The sequence below is a fragment of the Malaclemys terrapin genome, chromosome 7 (genome assembly GCF_027887155.1).
Source record: "Malaclemys terrapin pileata isolate rMalTer1 chromosome 7, rMalTer1.hap1, whole genome shotgun sequence".
Classification (NCBI taxonomy): Eukaryota; Metazoa; Chordata; order Testudines; family Emydidae; genus Malaclemys; species Malaclemys terrapin.
The window spans coordinates 123,670,848-123,686,343 of NC_071511.1; the positions used below are offsets into that span (position 1 = coordinate 123,670,848).

General features: G+C 39.8%; 1 protein-coding gene across 1 annotated transcript in view; it reads left to right on the forward strand.

Moving 5' to 3' along the window:
* NT5C2 (5'-nucleotidase, cytosolic II) overlaps positions 1-15,496 on the forward strand; it is an 80,351-nt gene that overhangs the window by 15,490 nt on the left and 49,365 nt on the right. Inside the window, exon 2 of the mRNA XM_054034139.1 lies at positions 7,204-7,324. Coding sequence (XP_053890114.1) covers positions 7,224-7,324 — 101 coding nt within the window. The 5' untranslated portion in view covers positions 7,204-7,223. The remainder of the gene's footprint in view (positions 1-7,203; positions 7,325-15,496) is intronic.

Below are 15,496 nucleotides of genomic sequence, written 5' to 3' on the forward strand. Positions count from 1 at the left end.
AGGACTGTTGGAAGCCTTAATTAATGAAAGATCCTTGGCTAGGCATTGCCAAAGAAATGATAAATACAGTAACTCCTCACTTAGTCATCCCGCTTAATATTGTTTCGTTGTTACGTTGCTGATCAATTAGGGAACATATTAATTTAAAGTTGTGCAATGCTGCACCCTTACGTTGTTTGGCTGTCTGCTTTCTCCACAGCTGGCAGCCTCCCTACGCTCCCCTCCTCCCCCCCACAGCGCCTCCCGCCCACCGGATCAGCGCCTTCCCCCTCCTCCCCCTGCCTCCTGCCCGCGGCAGTCAGCTGGCTTGCGGTGTTTTGGAGGCGGGGGGGAGGAGTGAGGACTCGGCTTGCAGGCGCCCCCTGAACTCCGAACATGGCAAGCCAGCTGATTGCCCCAGGCAGGTGGGAGCGGGGAGGAGCGAGGACGCAGTGCGAAGTAAAGGGGGAGGAAGGGGGGGAAGGGGCGGGTCAAGGGTGAGGGCTTGGGGGAAGGGGTGGAGTGGGCAGGCTGAGGGTTGAGGACACCGCCCCCCCCCCCCGTGCTTGCAGAGTAGGGGAAGCTGCCCTGGAACCTAACCCCCCCATTTACATTAATTCTTATGGGGAAATTGGATTCACTTAACATCGTTTCACTTAAAGTTACATTTTTCAGGAACATAACTACAACGTTAACTGAGCAGTTACTGTATTAGTCATCCACACAGCTAAAACTGTTGTCCACATTCTCATCATCTTGTGTCTCTGTTACTGCAGTGTCCTTTTCTCTAGCTTTGATAAATACAATCTTGCCTCCCTCAATCTTTTCAAATCTCCTCCTCCTCCACCCATCTCTCAACTCCTGCCTCTGTCAGTGAAGCCAACTGTTATCTCCCACCTGTTACATTTTAAAACAAGCAACTTCATGCTTTCTGCCATGTTGCTCCTCAAGCCTAGGAAGAGGTCCTTTTAAACATCTGCAAAGCTTCCTCATTATCTTCCTGCAAATCCCGCCTCAAAACTCTCCTTTCCCACGATGAATAAAAAAATCTGACAAGGGTTAGGGTGCTGGTGTGCCGAGACCATTGCCTGTCATGCTGAGCAATGTTGTCTCCTTATTTCATTGTACTCCCCCGTCTGTCTCTGTTTACATCTGTTGTCTCTTTTCTTACACTTAGATTATAAGCACTTTGAGGGAGGATCAGTCTTTTGTTCTGGGTCTGTACAGTCCTACTACAGTGGGTATTGGTTCATGACTATAGTGATACAAATAATTAATAATATTTTGCAGAAGAGTGTCAATACACATTGTGTCTAGAAAAGACATCCAAGTTAACAAAAACTGGTTTGTTTAATTAATAGTTAATTATGCAGCAATTACCATAGCACCGGTGTACACAGGGGATATTTGGCCAGAAATCACTGTCCATAATAGGCCCTGTAAACAGCTTTTTCCCTCTACTACCACACCTATCCAGAAATAACCCGCTAGAGACTATAGTCTGTAAACCAAAGTATAAGAAATAAATGCATGACCAGGAAATGTTTGACCAGCTCCCAATGGACTGTTGGCAGAAACATCTCAGCCATTGCAGTGGTGCACAGGGAGAGAGAGGGGCCCTGTGGCAGACACGACCCAAACCACATAGGTCTTATAGATCTTAAATAACACCAAGAAATGGATGAGAAGCCAGTGCAATTAATGGGGCACAGGTGTAGTGTTATGAATCCAATCATATTGAATTATTGAATTAATGGAGATATCCTATCTCCTAGAACTGGAAGGGACCTTGAAAGGTCATCGAATCCAGCCCCCTGCCTTCACTAGCAGGACCAAGTACTGATTTTGCCCCAGATCCCTAAGTGACCCCCCTCTCACAACCCTGGGTTTAGCAGGCCAATGCTCAAACCACTGAGCTATCCCTCCCCCCCAAGTTATATCTTTTAGTATAACTTGCAAACTACAGGGCATATTTTCAATTCAATTCATGCACATCTGCAGTTAGTGTGAACAAGAATTCAACAGCAAATTCCTGCCTGTTAATACTGCTTAACCGTTATATTGCACTTTTCATGCTCAGAGCCATCTAAAAACATTAACTAATTGCCGTGAGTTGAGACTATGCTAACTGTATCCCTTGTAAATAATTATTGTTCCAGGAAGAGGATCTTATTTGCTGTCATCAAAAGAATTAAAAAATGCTCTCAAAGAGGCAGCCATCTAGGAGAAAAATGATTTAAAATGAGGAATTTACTCAAGGCACAAGGCAGGGAAAATACCAAAATAAAAATGTTCTGGTTAAGAGAAAAGTGGGTGAGGGAATATCTTTTATTGGACCAACTTCTGTTGGTGAGAGAGACGAGCTTTTGAGCTACACAGAGTTTTTCAGGTTTAGGTCATTTACAATCTTCTCTGCTTACATTTGGAAATTGTGGGCTTTCACAAAACTGCTAGAGTTTGAAAGTAATTGATGTTCTATTTTTCCCAAAGTAGCAATAATTAAAACGCCCTTCAGAAATGATTTTGTGATTGGCCACTAAACAAAATTATTGGCTGATAAGCTGAGAATGATTTGAATTGGTACCCTACAGTTAGACCAAAAAACCCAAGAAATGTGTAGATGAAGAATTAAGAGAATTAGTGTAATCCTTCCAAAACAGTGACATTTACATTGAGGATTGGAACTCCATTTTTTATCCATGCAGTTCTTTCTAGTGTAAATGGCAGGTCAGCTGTCTATTGTTTAGCAAAAATGAATGGGTAAAAATAAGTTTCAGACCGGTTTTTAGATTTTGTTGTTTTCATTGGCATGAGTCACTGCTGACATTATTAAACCAACATTCTTTGGGAGGTAGTTTGTTTTTAATTTGCTATGATCATATTTTAAAAAATAAAATATAGGTACCATCAGCGAGGTGAAAGATCCAGGTGATAATCAGTGGTCCTAATATTATCTATTTATTTATTTATTTACAATAGCACCTGTGTTAGGTGCATCCCAAATATTCAAAAATAGTGGTTCCTAGACTAAGGAACTAGCAATCTAGAGACAGAAATTAGGGAAAATGGAATAACAATAGGCATTTTGGGTATGTCTGCATTGCAATCAAATACCAGTGGCTGGTCTGTGTCAGCTGACTCGCGCTGAGGGGCTGTTTAATTAATTGTGGTGTAGACATTTGGGCTCAGGCTGCAGCATCTACACTGCGATTAAACAGCCCCTTAGCCTGAGCGCCCATCAGCTGACACAGGTCAGCCATCGGTATGTAACTGCAGTGTGTAGACGTACCCAATATGTATATTACCTTGAGTCACAGTAAGCAGTGCAGCAGAGGTGGGCCTTTAAAGAGGACTTCAGTGTGGATGAATTCAATGTCGTCGTACCATACTCTGCATTGAAGAAGGGACTGAGGTGATGGAAGCTGGCAAACAAGTAGGAAAAGCTGGGAGCACTGTTGGAACATATATATATATTACTCTGGGATGCAGAAATTTCTAACCATTTGCTAAAAAATGAAGGAAAGAAAAATAGCCAGTAAAAGTCCCCCTGAAGGGGAGAATGTCAATGGCATACTATTCTGTTTGCCAACATTTGCAAAACTTTTCTATGGGTAATTCTCTAAATAAGGCATGATCTAACAAAGAAGGAAATCAGTTTATTTCAAAATTTGTGTAAAAATCCCATGTTCTTCTCCAGACACTCTTGTGTGTCATGTGCTAGCCTGGATCAGAATTCCACAGCAAGCTTTTTTAAATACCTCTCCGAAATGAGCTCTGTATCAGAAACACTAAGGTGCTTGATTATGACTGCATTAGCAGGAACCACAATTGTAATAAATCATAGGGAGATATTTCTAAAACATCTTATCTAGGCAAAGGTTTCTAATTTTTGTGGAGCTATTTACAGATGATTAATCTCAAAAATAGATTTGTAACTAAAGAAAGATGCATCATATTTCATTTGCTCAGAGTTGAAAGTCTTGACTGGCCAACTGCCCACTCAGATAGATATTTATCCCAGTAATTTACAAATGGATGGAGTAGTTTAGCCCATCATATTTTTAGTCACTATTCTTGGCATCAATTTAAAGAGGAACTTGTGTTCAGAAAAGAAAAAAAAATGAAAACCTGGGGTGGGATCTTTTCACTCTTATTCACACAGGTAATCTGAATCTACAACTCCAATTTACCAGAGTAGTTGCATTGAAGTCAGGTGGGGCTGTTTGTGTGAATAAGGCTTTCAGGATTGGGACCACAAATTTGCAATCCTTGTGCCTTTTGTGTGTTCCTAATATTTTATCTCAAAGCAGGTACATTGTTGTATGAGCAATACCTACTTACCTGGTGAAGTGCCTGTTAGAGTTTACATGATTATCAAACATTGCTGCATTGGTAGGATTTGTTATCATGCAATGTTATCTAAATAAAGTTAGATTAATGAAATTTCTACTACTTTATGCCTTCATTTACTTTTGCCTTGGTTGTTGCAGCTCGGATTTCTGTAGCTCCCCCCAAATCTCAGCTTTTCAAACTCCAACATGCACAGAATGATGCTGGCTGCTTTCTCACATGTTGTTACAAAACCAGACACATCTCCCAGGACCTCAACCAACTCCATTGGCTCCTCATTCATGTAAGGATGTGATTAAAGGTGAACAATTAAAATACTCCCACCATCTGAGAAACAAATGGATCCACTGTGTTCCGGAATTCTTTTTGAAATGATACTATCCAATTGTTGGACCATGGCATTGCTGGCCTTTGTAATGCACTCCTACTCAGATGCACCTTTCCACTGTATCATCATCTTTTTTTCAAGATGGCACAAAAATGGCATGCAGCAATTGAAGTGACAAGATGAGGCTAAAGTAATGGAAAAGTCTTCTGACTTTGATTGTGGCCTGTCGTTTTTTATGTCTTTCTGTTGTGATGGAGACATCTGAAAAGGTAGACAAGTGTAAATGTTCAGAATGGTTGGCAGGTTGATGGATTCAGACTGCCTTCACATGGAAAAAGAATCAAATGCTCTCCTTTATGACGTTGCTTCCACTGAGCCCCGGTGGCCAGGAGATCTTTTTGAGTGATCATTACCACTTAGTGGCCATATTTATTTCCCTCAGAGTCCTAATCCATAGATGAAAGATAGCTGCTTTAAGATTAATCCAGGAAAGACAGAGGTGTTGCTGGTAGGTTAGGTATGTTGAAGCCTCTTGGGGAATTGATGGAGTTGTGACTGTTCCATCTGCTGAGGGCATGTCCGCCCTTAGTCTTTATGGTTTGCAGTCTTGGGGTCTTAATTCGATCCATCACTACTTCTAAGGTCCCAGAGCACCTTCTAAACATCAGCTGATCTGGAGTTCGCGATCCTTCCTTTCTCTCCACAGACATGTTTGCTTTTTGTCTCCTTTTCCTGGACTACTGCAATTATTATTATTGTTTATTATTTTTATTCCCATGGTTCCTAGGAGCTCAAGACATGCAATGCTCTCTGCCTGTGAGTATTCAGTACTTGGGATTACTCAGCTTCGGTTAGTGCAGAGTGCGTTGCCTTTTAAGCAGACCAGGTTGGTAATTGAATGCCCTGTGTTCTGCACTGCCATCCATTTGCCTTTGGGTCCAGTTTAAGTTAATTATTTATAAAGCCCTAAATGGCCTGGAAATGGGCTATTGCAGAAACACTTTTCCCCCTGTGTGCTTTGTTGTGGAAGTTGCAGTTGGCTGGAATGTTCTTGCTGTCTGCCCCTCAGAGTTTGACCTCCTGGATGTGTAGCAGGGAATTCTTGGTAGAGAGCTCTCAGCTCTGGAATGCCTTTCCTCAGGCTGTCTGCCAAAGCCTGGCGGCGTTCAGGATGTGGTGCAAATACATTTGTTAAATCTTGCTTTTTAGTAACTGGAAAGTGGTCACACAGTGCTGAGTGTGGGACATATTTTTGTAACCAAATTGTTTGTCCTTGGTTTGATTTTTATATTGTTTATTTCATGGCAATCAAATAAAATCTAGATACACACACACAGACTGTCACATTCAAAACTGTCCTCTTCAATTTTAAAACTATCTATAGATTTGGTGTAGGAGTTTGAGCCCAGAAGTGGGAACCAGAGCCTGGAGTTCTAAACCTAGCACTGATAATCACCCCTGTTTGTGACCTTGTGAAAGTCAGTTAACTTCTCTGTGTGTTAGCTTCCCAGCTGTAAAGGGAGGGCAGTAAATACCTACTTTACCGGAGAGTTGAGATGGTTAATATTTGACTCATTAATATTGCATACATTGCAAATGTGCCTCATATGTTACCTGAGTGAAGCTGAAAAATGATACCAGTGTAAATTATTACAGTCATTTCTTTCTACTCTTCTCCCCATTCCCTCTGCTTGCACAGTGCCCCTCTTTTCTGTGGCCTTGTTTTCATTGCTAAAAAGTGTATTTGTACCTTGGGGTAACTGACGTGTGAGAGCTATCCCAAGGTATAAACACAAGATAAAACTTCTAGGCAAGATCAGCACTAGACCCCCACCTGGGGTTGACCTCGCCTCATTTACCTCGCTGTAAAACTACAGTGCCCTGTTTTCTGTGTGTTTTTACCCTGTGATAGTTTATGCGTGTTAGTTACCCTGAGGTAAAAAATACTGATTTTTTTTTTTTAGCAGCAAAAACAAGGCCTGTCTCTAAACACACGTATGAAAACCTCTGGAATTCCAGCCATCTGGAGTAGTCACACTGCATCTCTCTGCTTTATTGACTCTGCATCGCATTTGAAATCTCAGCTAAAAACATCTTTTCTCCCTTCCCCATATGTTTTAGCTTCTCTCTCCATCTGCTAATATTTATTATTTACATCTGATACCACATTATTTAACTCTGGGAAAACATTTTGGGGTGCAATTTGTATGGAAGATGATATATATGATAAAGTTAAATTGGTATTTCAAAGACATTTGGAGCAGACATTGGGCCTGATATTTTTAGTTTGTGTTTGGTGATGGCATCCAGAGAAAAGTGTGTTATCTAGGATTCATATGACTGGAAGTATAAACACGGGAGAACGTAGACCTCTCCAGTCACTTCCTTTACAAGTTTGACCTATAAACACAAGTAGTTACAGTAGGCATCTTGTCGAATTTTCTTAGTACTGTACTGTAAGATCCTTTTGTAATCCGGAAACAGCTATACAATACTCTCATGAAACATGTTGCAGGTTAAGCAAATTTCTCTCTTTTCTCTTCCAGAATTAAGTGATCATTTAAAAATGACAACCTCATGGAGTGACAGACTCCAGAATGCAGCAGATCTTCCTGCAAACATGGATAAGCATGCTCTGAAAAAGTACCGTCGGGAAGCCTATCACCGGTATGTTTTTCACGTAATGTAAACTGTGCCCATATGTTGTAGGGTTAGGGAAATAAAATGTAAAACAAATTTCTGATTGCATTTTGTTCACTGGCAGAGACTTGAAAATTACTTCCCCTCACCCATTCTGGAGTTATTTACTGAGCGCCAATAGAATGCTCATTGGTATACAACATATAAGTCAACATGATTCCTACCTGCAGGAATTTACAGATTAACCAGTTGAGATACAAGTGGTAAACCCTCAGTACTGCAGTGGAAAGGTTAATCTCAGGCCAAATTTTACAATGGAAATTATCATTCATTTTTTTCAAGTTGATAAATGCCCAATAGCAAAAATGTCATAGTAATTGTTCCAATTCTTCCATATTATTCCAATACAAAGTGGGAAAGAATAGACACTATTTAGAGATATAAATATAATTATGGGGGAAGTGAAATACAAAAACAGAGGTTATTTGTTTTGGTATTACATTTTATAATATTAGTATCCTTGTTACAGTAACACCTAGAAGCCCAGACCCAGATCAGGTAGACACATTGTGGTAGACACTCTACAAACATTGTAAGAGACAGCCTCTGCCCCGAGGAGTTTACACTCTAACTAAACAAGACAATGAAATAAAGGAAATATTACCCCCGTTTTGCAGATGGGGAACTGAGGCACAGAGAGATTAGGTGACTTTCCCAAGATCACACTGGACGTCTGGCAGAGCTAAGAATTGAATCCTGCTCTTCTGAGGCACAGTTCAGTGCCTTGACCTCAAGCTCATCCTTCCTTTCTAGAGGACGATGCGTTTTGTGTGCTAATAAAAGACTTAACTGGATAGCTAGGGAATTACAGGGTGTTTTTTTTTTTAAATGTAATGACTATGACAAATTTTGTTGTTTGAGGGAGATGTGTAAAAGTTTTAACTGTAATTTTAATAAGTCATGTAATTATTTTATCATATTCAAAGAGACTATATGTACTCCTTTTGTACGACTGAAATCAGTTGTTTTTTCAAATTCTAGTAAAAGAATGAGAATTTGAAAATAAAACAAATGTTTTGACAGTGTCTTGGAGGGAGATATGGGTCTGATAAAGGAAATGCAAATACCAAGTTTCCCAATTGATATTTTACACCTGAATGTCATATTGCACTTGTGATTTATGTAGGGTGTTACTTCCTAGAAAGTGTTTTACAGGTTATACATCTTTGATTCTCTAAATGGAGGAAAATACCTTCGTGTGCTATGATAGGCAAAGTTTGCTAGGTGAGACATATAAAGGCAAAATCACGACGCCCAAGGTGAATTTCTGAAATGTTGCATTTTACCATTAAATATATTTTGGTGTCTGGCTGAGGTGGAGGCATTAGAATTTAGTTAGGACTCCCTGTGCAAGCTGGTAGGTGAAGGTGGGAGGGAGTCTCTTCTGGGGTGCTTATGGACAGTAGGAAATCGCTATATCATAATCAAACTTCTAATAAATGTAACTAAATCATGATGGTGCAAATATAGCTCTAGGGCCTGGTGCTCCTTTTCACCAGGTTTGTATCTGCATAACTTCATGGGGTGAAATCCTGGCCCTGTTGAAGTCACTGGGAGTTTTGACATTGGCTTCAGTGGGGCCCGGATTTCACCCATTGACTTTAGTGTATATTTTTCTGGTGGTTTGTTTGTACTGTATAAGTGAAGTGTGTTTATCACAATTGTTTGCTGTGTTGTTGCTGCCATTGTCACTTCCAGCTGTTTAAAATTATTTTAGCATTGACCTACTTTGCTTTTGACTCTTGAAAAACATCTGCACTATTGGCAATTTCCTAAAAGATAAATATCAAGAATAAAGTATGAATCCTTTTTAAATGCATTGTAGCAAATCTCACAATTTTATTGGGAATATTGTGATATTTGTTGTTTGTTGTAAAGACCCAGTTGCTGGAGAGATGTGACAGTTAGAAAGCTGAGATTCCTTCTTTCTTTTTTTTTTTTAAAGTAAGTTTCTAGCCCCCATTCTTGCAGAGAAAAGCTTGAAAACATGAATACTAAAAGAGAGAACACCAGAAGAAAAATAAAAAGAATCCCAGATTTATTATTTTTTAAAATTTTATTATTTTTAACTGATTTTTTGGGGGCCTGACTTATGATTTTTTTAATGTTTGAGGTTGGCAATACTATAAATGTGACAAGCCTGCCAACTTGGAGTTCAGTATGATAACTGACATTGTTTTGATACAGCATGAAGACTCCATATTGGGTTAAACGTACACTCGTAAAAAACCAACAACAAAAAAACTCGGTTTCTTTACCTGTTACTAATAATACCTGATTTTATTAAAGCTGAAAGAACGTTAAAAATCAAATTTGCATATCACCACTGACATTGTTTGTTTTCTTCATGTATTTCATCCATCTTGGACAAAAGAAATAGACCAGGTACACTTTCTGGTTCTCACGCACTAGGATGAAGCTGCAATATTTGAGTTGCAAACATTCCAACTCAAACAAAATCATTGACGTAAAAATGATTTTTTTATTAATATTGGACTTTGTAAAAATTAGTTTTTAAAATTAAGCCTACATTTTCATTGTAACTTGAAGGTGTCCCTTTAAAATTGTATCTTACCATGACATTTGGAATCAACTATTTCAGATGCTGCACTTTTTGGGTTATATCACTCTGGTTGATAATATTTAACATTATTGACAGAAATTCCACACTTGAGACTGGTTTAATTGGTGCAGTATATATGACTCAGAGCCTGATGACTAGAAGATGGTGGGCCTAAATTCCACAGACAAGAATGCTCAAAAATCAAAGTTGGCTCCCCTCTACCATCCCTCCCCCCCAAAAAAGTTTGCTTAGTTATTACATTGATTTGTACAGCTGTTCAAGGAATTACAATCCTCTGGGTGACGTTACCACATAATTTTTACAGAGTACACTGAGAAAAGCTTGAAAACATTAAACTCTAAAGGAACCTGAAGGAAAATAACCCCCCACAAAAACCTCTGAGTCTTAGCCAAAATATGAGGAATCTGCATGAAATGTTAGCTTTAGTTTCATAGATGGTTGTATCTAAGACATCAGGTACTCCCTCATTCTCAGCACTCATAAAAGTCCACAAGAATGCTATAAAACAACAACATAAAGAACTATCAAAGCCAATAGTGGAGGATAGATTGTGGCTTTTCATCTTCAGAATAAAGGTTTTCTTACTATGTGCAGCTTTAAATGGAACACCTTTGTTAGTGTTAATATCAATTACAAGCCTTGTTATATAATGTTGTGGGAGCCTGTTAATAAGCGATGCCTTAAGATGAATTAACATAGAGACAGAATTACATCTAACTTCTGACTGAGGTTATTGGTAAGAAGACACTGCATTACTGTAAGCTGGTATTGGTACCATAAGTTTGAATGTGAAAATAAAATTGATGTGTCGATATCAGGAAGCTCTTTTTCAATGTGTGCACATTTAAGGCCTCCTCCCCTATCCAGTATTTGGTGACCTATCCAGGTTGAGGATAACCTCTTGGCCAATCCCTCTGTATGAGTACTATCATTTAGCATGATTGCAATTAGACAAGAACTAGATTGACTATGAGCCACCAAATTGCCCTAGTGTCTTTTTTTTTTTAAACTTGGAGCGAACACTTCTGGATTTTCACATATAGTTCTTCGGAGTTTTCAACAACGTCCGCAACTGGCTGAAGTTGAATAATGGAAAAAATTGGGGTTTCATCCACTCTTGTCAGTGACAGTTACCAAGAAACAGCAGTCAGGTATTTGCTACTGTTTTATTTTATGTAATTTTTGGCTGTGGTTTACCTGGGCAGTAAGACTGAGGTGGCTCTTTCATTAGAAATACAGATGTTGGGAGTTCAATATCTTCTGCCATTTTGAATCACACTGGGTTGTCATTTGTTTTGAAAGTTGTCAGCCAGAGTATAGTTGGTTTATTTTAAGTTAGTGGTTAGGGCTGGGAACTGGCAGTCAAGATTTCTGAATTCTACATCCCATTTCTGCCACTGACTTACAATATGATCTTAGACAAATCACTTCATAGTTCTTTGCCTCAGTTTACCTGTATAATATCTCACAGAAGTCGTATGAGTTAAATCAGTGGTTCTTATCCTGTGGTCTGCAGACCCCTAGGGGTCCACAAACTATATCTAAGATTTCCAAAGGGGTCCCCACCTCCATTCAAAAAATTTTTGGTGTCCACAAATGAAAAAAGATTGAAAAACCACTGAAATAAATAATTTATGCTGGTAACATACTTCGAGATCCTCAACTAGAAAGTAGTATATCATATTAATATGACAAAACAGTGCAACTGCCAAATTAATAATAATAAAGAAACTCAATTTGAAAATGTTCCATGATGCCCAGCTTTAATAGTCCCATGGAGCAGATGGATGTTATTTTGGGATTTGATCCATATGTGAGCTGCTCAGCATCTTGCTGTCACTTGGGAAGAAAACCGAAACAATGGGAATAAAAATGGACAAAACTAGAATCTTGACTCTGAATTCCTTTGAATTTCAGAGGAAAGAGTTCATATTCATATTTCTGGCTCTTAACCTTGCCCCTGCTATAACCTACCAGGGTTTGGATTCAAGTGGGATCCAATTTTCCAGTTTGCAACAACAGTCAGTCCTCTGAGATTTCAAACTCGGATATTGGAAATGTTGTGAGAACAGTTTGTGAGATTTTGGTATTGTCCAGTTTGACTCTTTCATCAGCCCCGTATCTGACCCCTTACCTCCACTAAACCTGACCCAAGTCCAAACACCATCTCCAGAAGAAATGATTAAAAACATGGAAACCAGTTATAAAGGCTTTGTTCGTTTGAAGATGGAGTAAAATAGAACTCTGCTAATTTAAGTGTGCCAAAAGAAAAAAGTTAAATGTAAGAAAATAAGTTACTTAATGTGTGGAATGGTCAATACCTGCCAAAAGGGACAAGAGTCAGCAAAACCCAATATGACTGCACTGATTTTATGCAGTGTTGTTGTAGCCATGGTGGTCCCAGGATATTAGAGAGGCAAGGTGGGGTGAGGTAATATCCTTTATTGGACCAAATTCTGTTGGTGCGAGACACAAGCTTTCAAGCTTACGCAGAGCTGAAGAAGGGCTCTGTGTAATCTTGAAAGCTTCTCTCTGTCACCAACAGACGTTGGTCCAATAAAGGATATTACCTCACCCACTTTGTCTCTCCACTGACATTAGTAGTTTTAAAGTTTTGCATTAACCCTTTTAAGGCAGGTGCCAAGGCATCCAGCATGCCAAAGAAAAGACAGGCTGGTGTCACACAAATGTTTTCAGGGAACCTTCATATTTCCATTAAATATGTCTGACCTCAGTCACAGGTTAATCTAGTTTCACTGTAGCTTCTGGAGGTCGCTGTTTTTGCTGAGACAGAATGCTATTGGGTAATTTCTGACAGCAGCATGCATCATTTCTATGTCTCCACCAGCCACAGTATACCAGGGGACTAGCTTTCCAGCAGTGAAAGCACACCAAGGTCACAGAAAGCAATGGTACAGCAGGCACTAATTTTATCAGTGTCGTCACCCCTTTTAAGCCAGGGAGGGGGAGGCTGTTAGACTTGATACACTGGAAAAGACAAATCCATTCAGCTGCTGCTTGTCTCTCCTTAACTTTTCTTGCCACTTCTGCTGATCATTGAAGATATTTGTATTTAAAATAAAGATGTACCCAAACCCCCAAACTTTGAGGAAATTGAAATCCAGATCCAAATTTTCTGGCTAGCCCCTGTTTCTGGGATGGGTTGAGCCAAAACTAATCACTACAGTCTTTCTTTAAAGTAGAAATGTAAAATATGCCCCCCCCCCACCACTCGCCACAAGTATAATCCCAGTAAAAGGCACTACTTTAAATAAACATTGCTTAAAAAGAATATCTATCCTTCACTTTGCTCATTTTCTGACATGGTTTAAAAACAAGGTTATGCAAGTAGACTACCTCCCTGCCCCCACTGTGTTAATTCTCTTCTGTTGCTCCTAGGCATTGGAAGACATGCCAAGTTCCTTTCTCAGTTGTGCAATACATGTATATTTCAGTGGTCATGGTAGAGGAATGCTGCATGTTTATTTCATGATTGCTTCTGAGCTTTTGGTTAAACAAAATAAACAGGATTCTTCTTAGTTGTCTAGGCATTCCTTTTCTAGTGTAATGAGGCCAATTCTGAATTTCCTCTCTAGTAAGCAGAGCTTCTCTTCTATTATGATATGAGAGTTTTTATTCAGACACGTTATTCAAAAATCATTAATTTGTTGCAAAAACAAGATCACCTCCTTTGTAATGGTTTACAGCACAGCGAATTGCAGCTGTGCTGAAAGTCATGTCATTGTAGATTCACCTTCACGTACAGTGCTTCCTTTCCCCCCTACTATGTAGTGTATTTTTCTGTTACCCAGGGTAAATCTTAGAGCTTAAAAGGGAAACAAGCAGTACGGTCACTGTGTTAAAGGATATTCTACTGTAACAAAACTTCAGGGTCAATTTGCCCCTCCTGTGTTTTCTGGCTAGCAATTTTTCCCTTTTGTTTTTTACAACAGCCTCTAGCTCATTTTGAGCCCCCTTTTCTAAGCTAGCCAAGCTTTTCCCAGTCTGTTGCCTTAAACAGTTATAGACTTCAGTTTCTTCTCTGCTGTGGCCCATCTTTCAAACACTCATAGCTCAGAAACCAAGTAGCTCACATGGTGGTCTCCAGTTAAGTGCTGTTCCAGGACTTGCGGGGCCCTTATGTCTTTGTGCTCTGGCAAATGACCTACCGTTCTCAAGAGGATCAGGGCAATTAGCTGATTCTGTACAGTCATCTAGTAGAAGTAAACACTTTAATGTGTATAAAGAAGGGTTAAGTGCATTTAATTTCCTCTCTCCTTTCCGTTCCTTGACACCTCAGTGTATCACCAGAAAAGGTGGCCTTGACTATTAGACCTTCCATCACACGAGGAAGCTGTGCATTTGAGAAGAAAGTGGAAACAGTAGTTGAAGGGAGCTCAGTTCCAATCATCATCTTCTCTATTGCTGCTATCTTATTACAGCGAAAGACAGATAAGCTCCTCATGTTAATATCCTTTAAAAGGAGAACATTGAAGACTGGGGGCTATTTAAAGTGATGGGGACACCATCATCCTATAAAACAGGTGGGCGCATTTGGCTACTCCCTTCAGGGCATGCAAAACTACAGAAAACCTTCACAGTAATGTCCCTGGGGAAAGGAAAGAAGTAAGACAAGAGTGTTATGTTGATGAAAATGCACTCCTAGAGTGGAGAGGTGGAGCTAGGGAGTCAATAAAAATAACCCCTGCAAGTCAACTCAGAGAATGATTTTCAGTTGTTGCTGCTCTGGTACAGAAGGTGTTTTTATGCTGTGAGTATGATCTGATTTGTTTTGTTACCCAGTGTTATTACACTTCCATATCTTATTGATTTTTAACACCAGTGCTCTGGTTAAAAAAACAAAACAAAACATCATTTGCTTAATGGAAAAGGCCAAAATCGATGATGGTGAAATCAAGATTTTGTGTCTGATTTGAGCAAGAAGAAAGGTGTTCGTTACAACCTCAGATCTCTTGGCATGAAAAAGTTTTTAGTGAGTTTATTTTCAGACTTACCTCTTGACTGTTTAAGCCAGAGGGTTTCAAACTGTGGGGGGTGTTCCCCTATGGGGGCACGGAGAAGCATTCGGGGGGGCAGCCCTATTTCTATCCCCTGACTCACCTCAGCAGGCCATCCAGCCTGTGGGTCAGTGTCAACATCCGCTGCCCCCAGAGACTGTTGCACGCGCCTTCCCCCATGCTGACAATCCAAAGGGGGAGGGGCAGTTATGGTGTTTATTTTTGTCTGGGTAGTGCGGGGACACAACCAAAAACTGTAACTCAAAGGGGGGCTGAGCTCAAAGTTTGAAAACTGCTGTTTTAGGCAGTCCTGTTAACATTACACATGCTTTCTGTATTTACACTCCCAGAACTTCTTTGATACCTTATTTACCTAGCTTCAAAGGAATATTTAGAAAATATGTCAATGCTCCCTTCTCTTCAGAGATCAAAGGATCATTCTTCTCATGTATTTTGGGATGAAAAGAACTGTCTCTCTGCAGCTGCTGTACAGCTTTTAGATCAAAGGTGCGTTTATCCCGTCTCTCCAGACGGTAT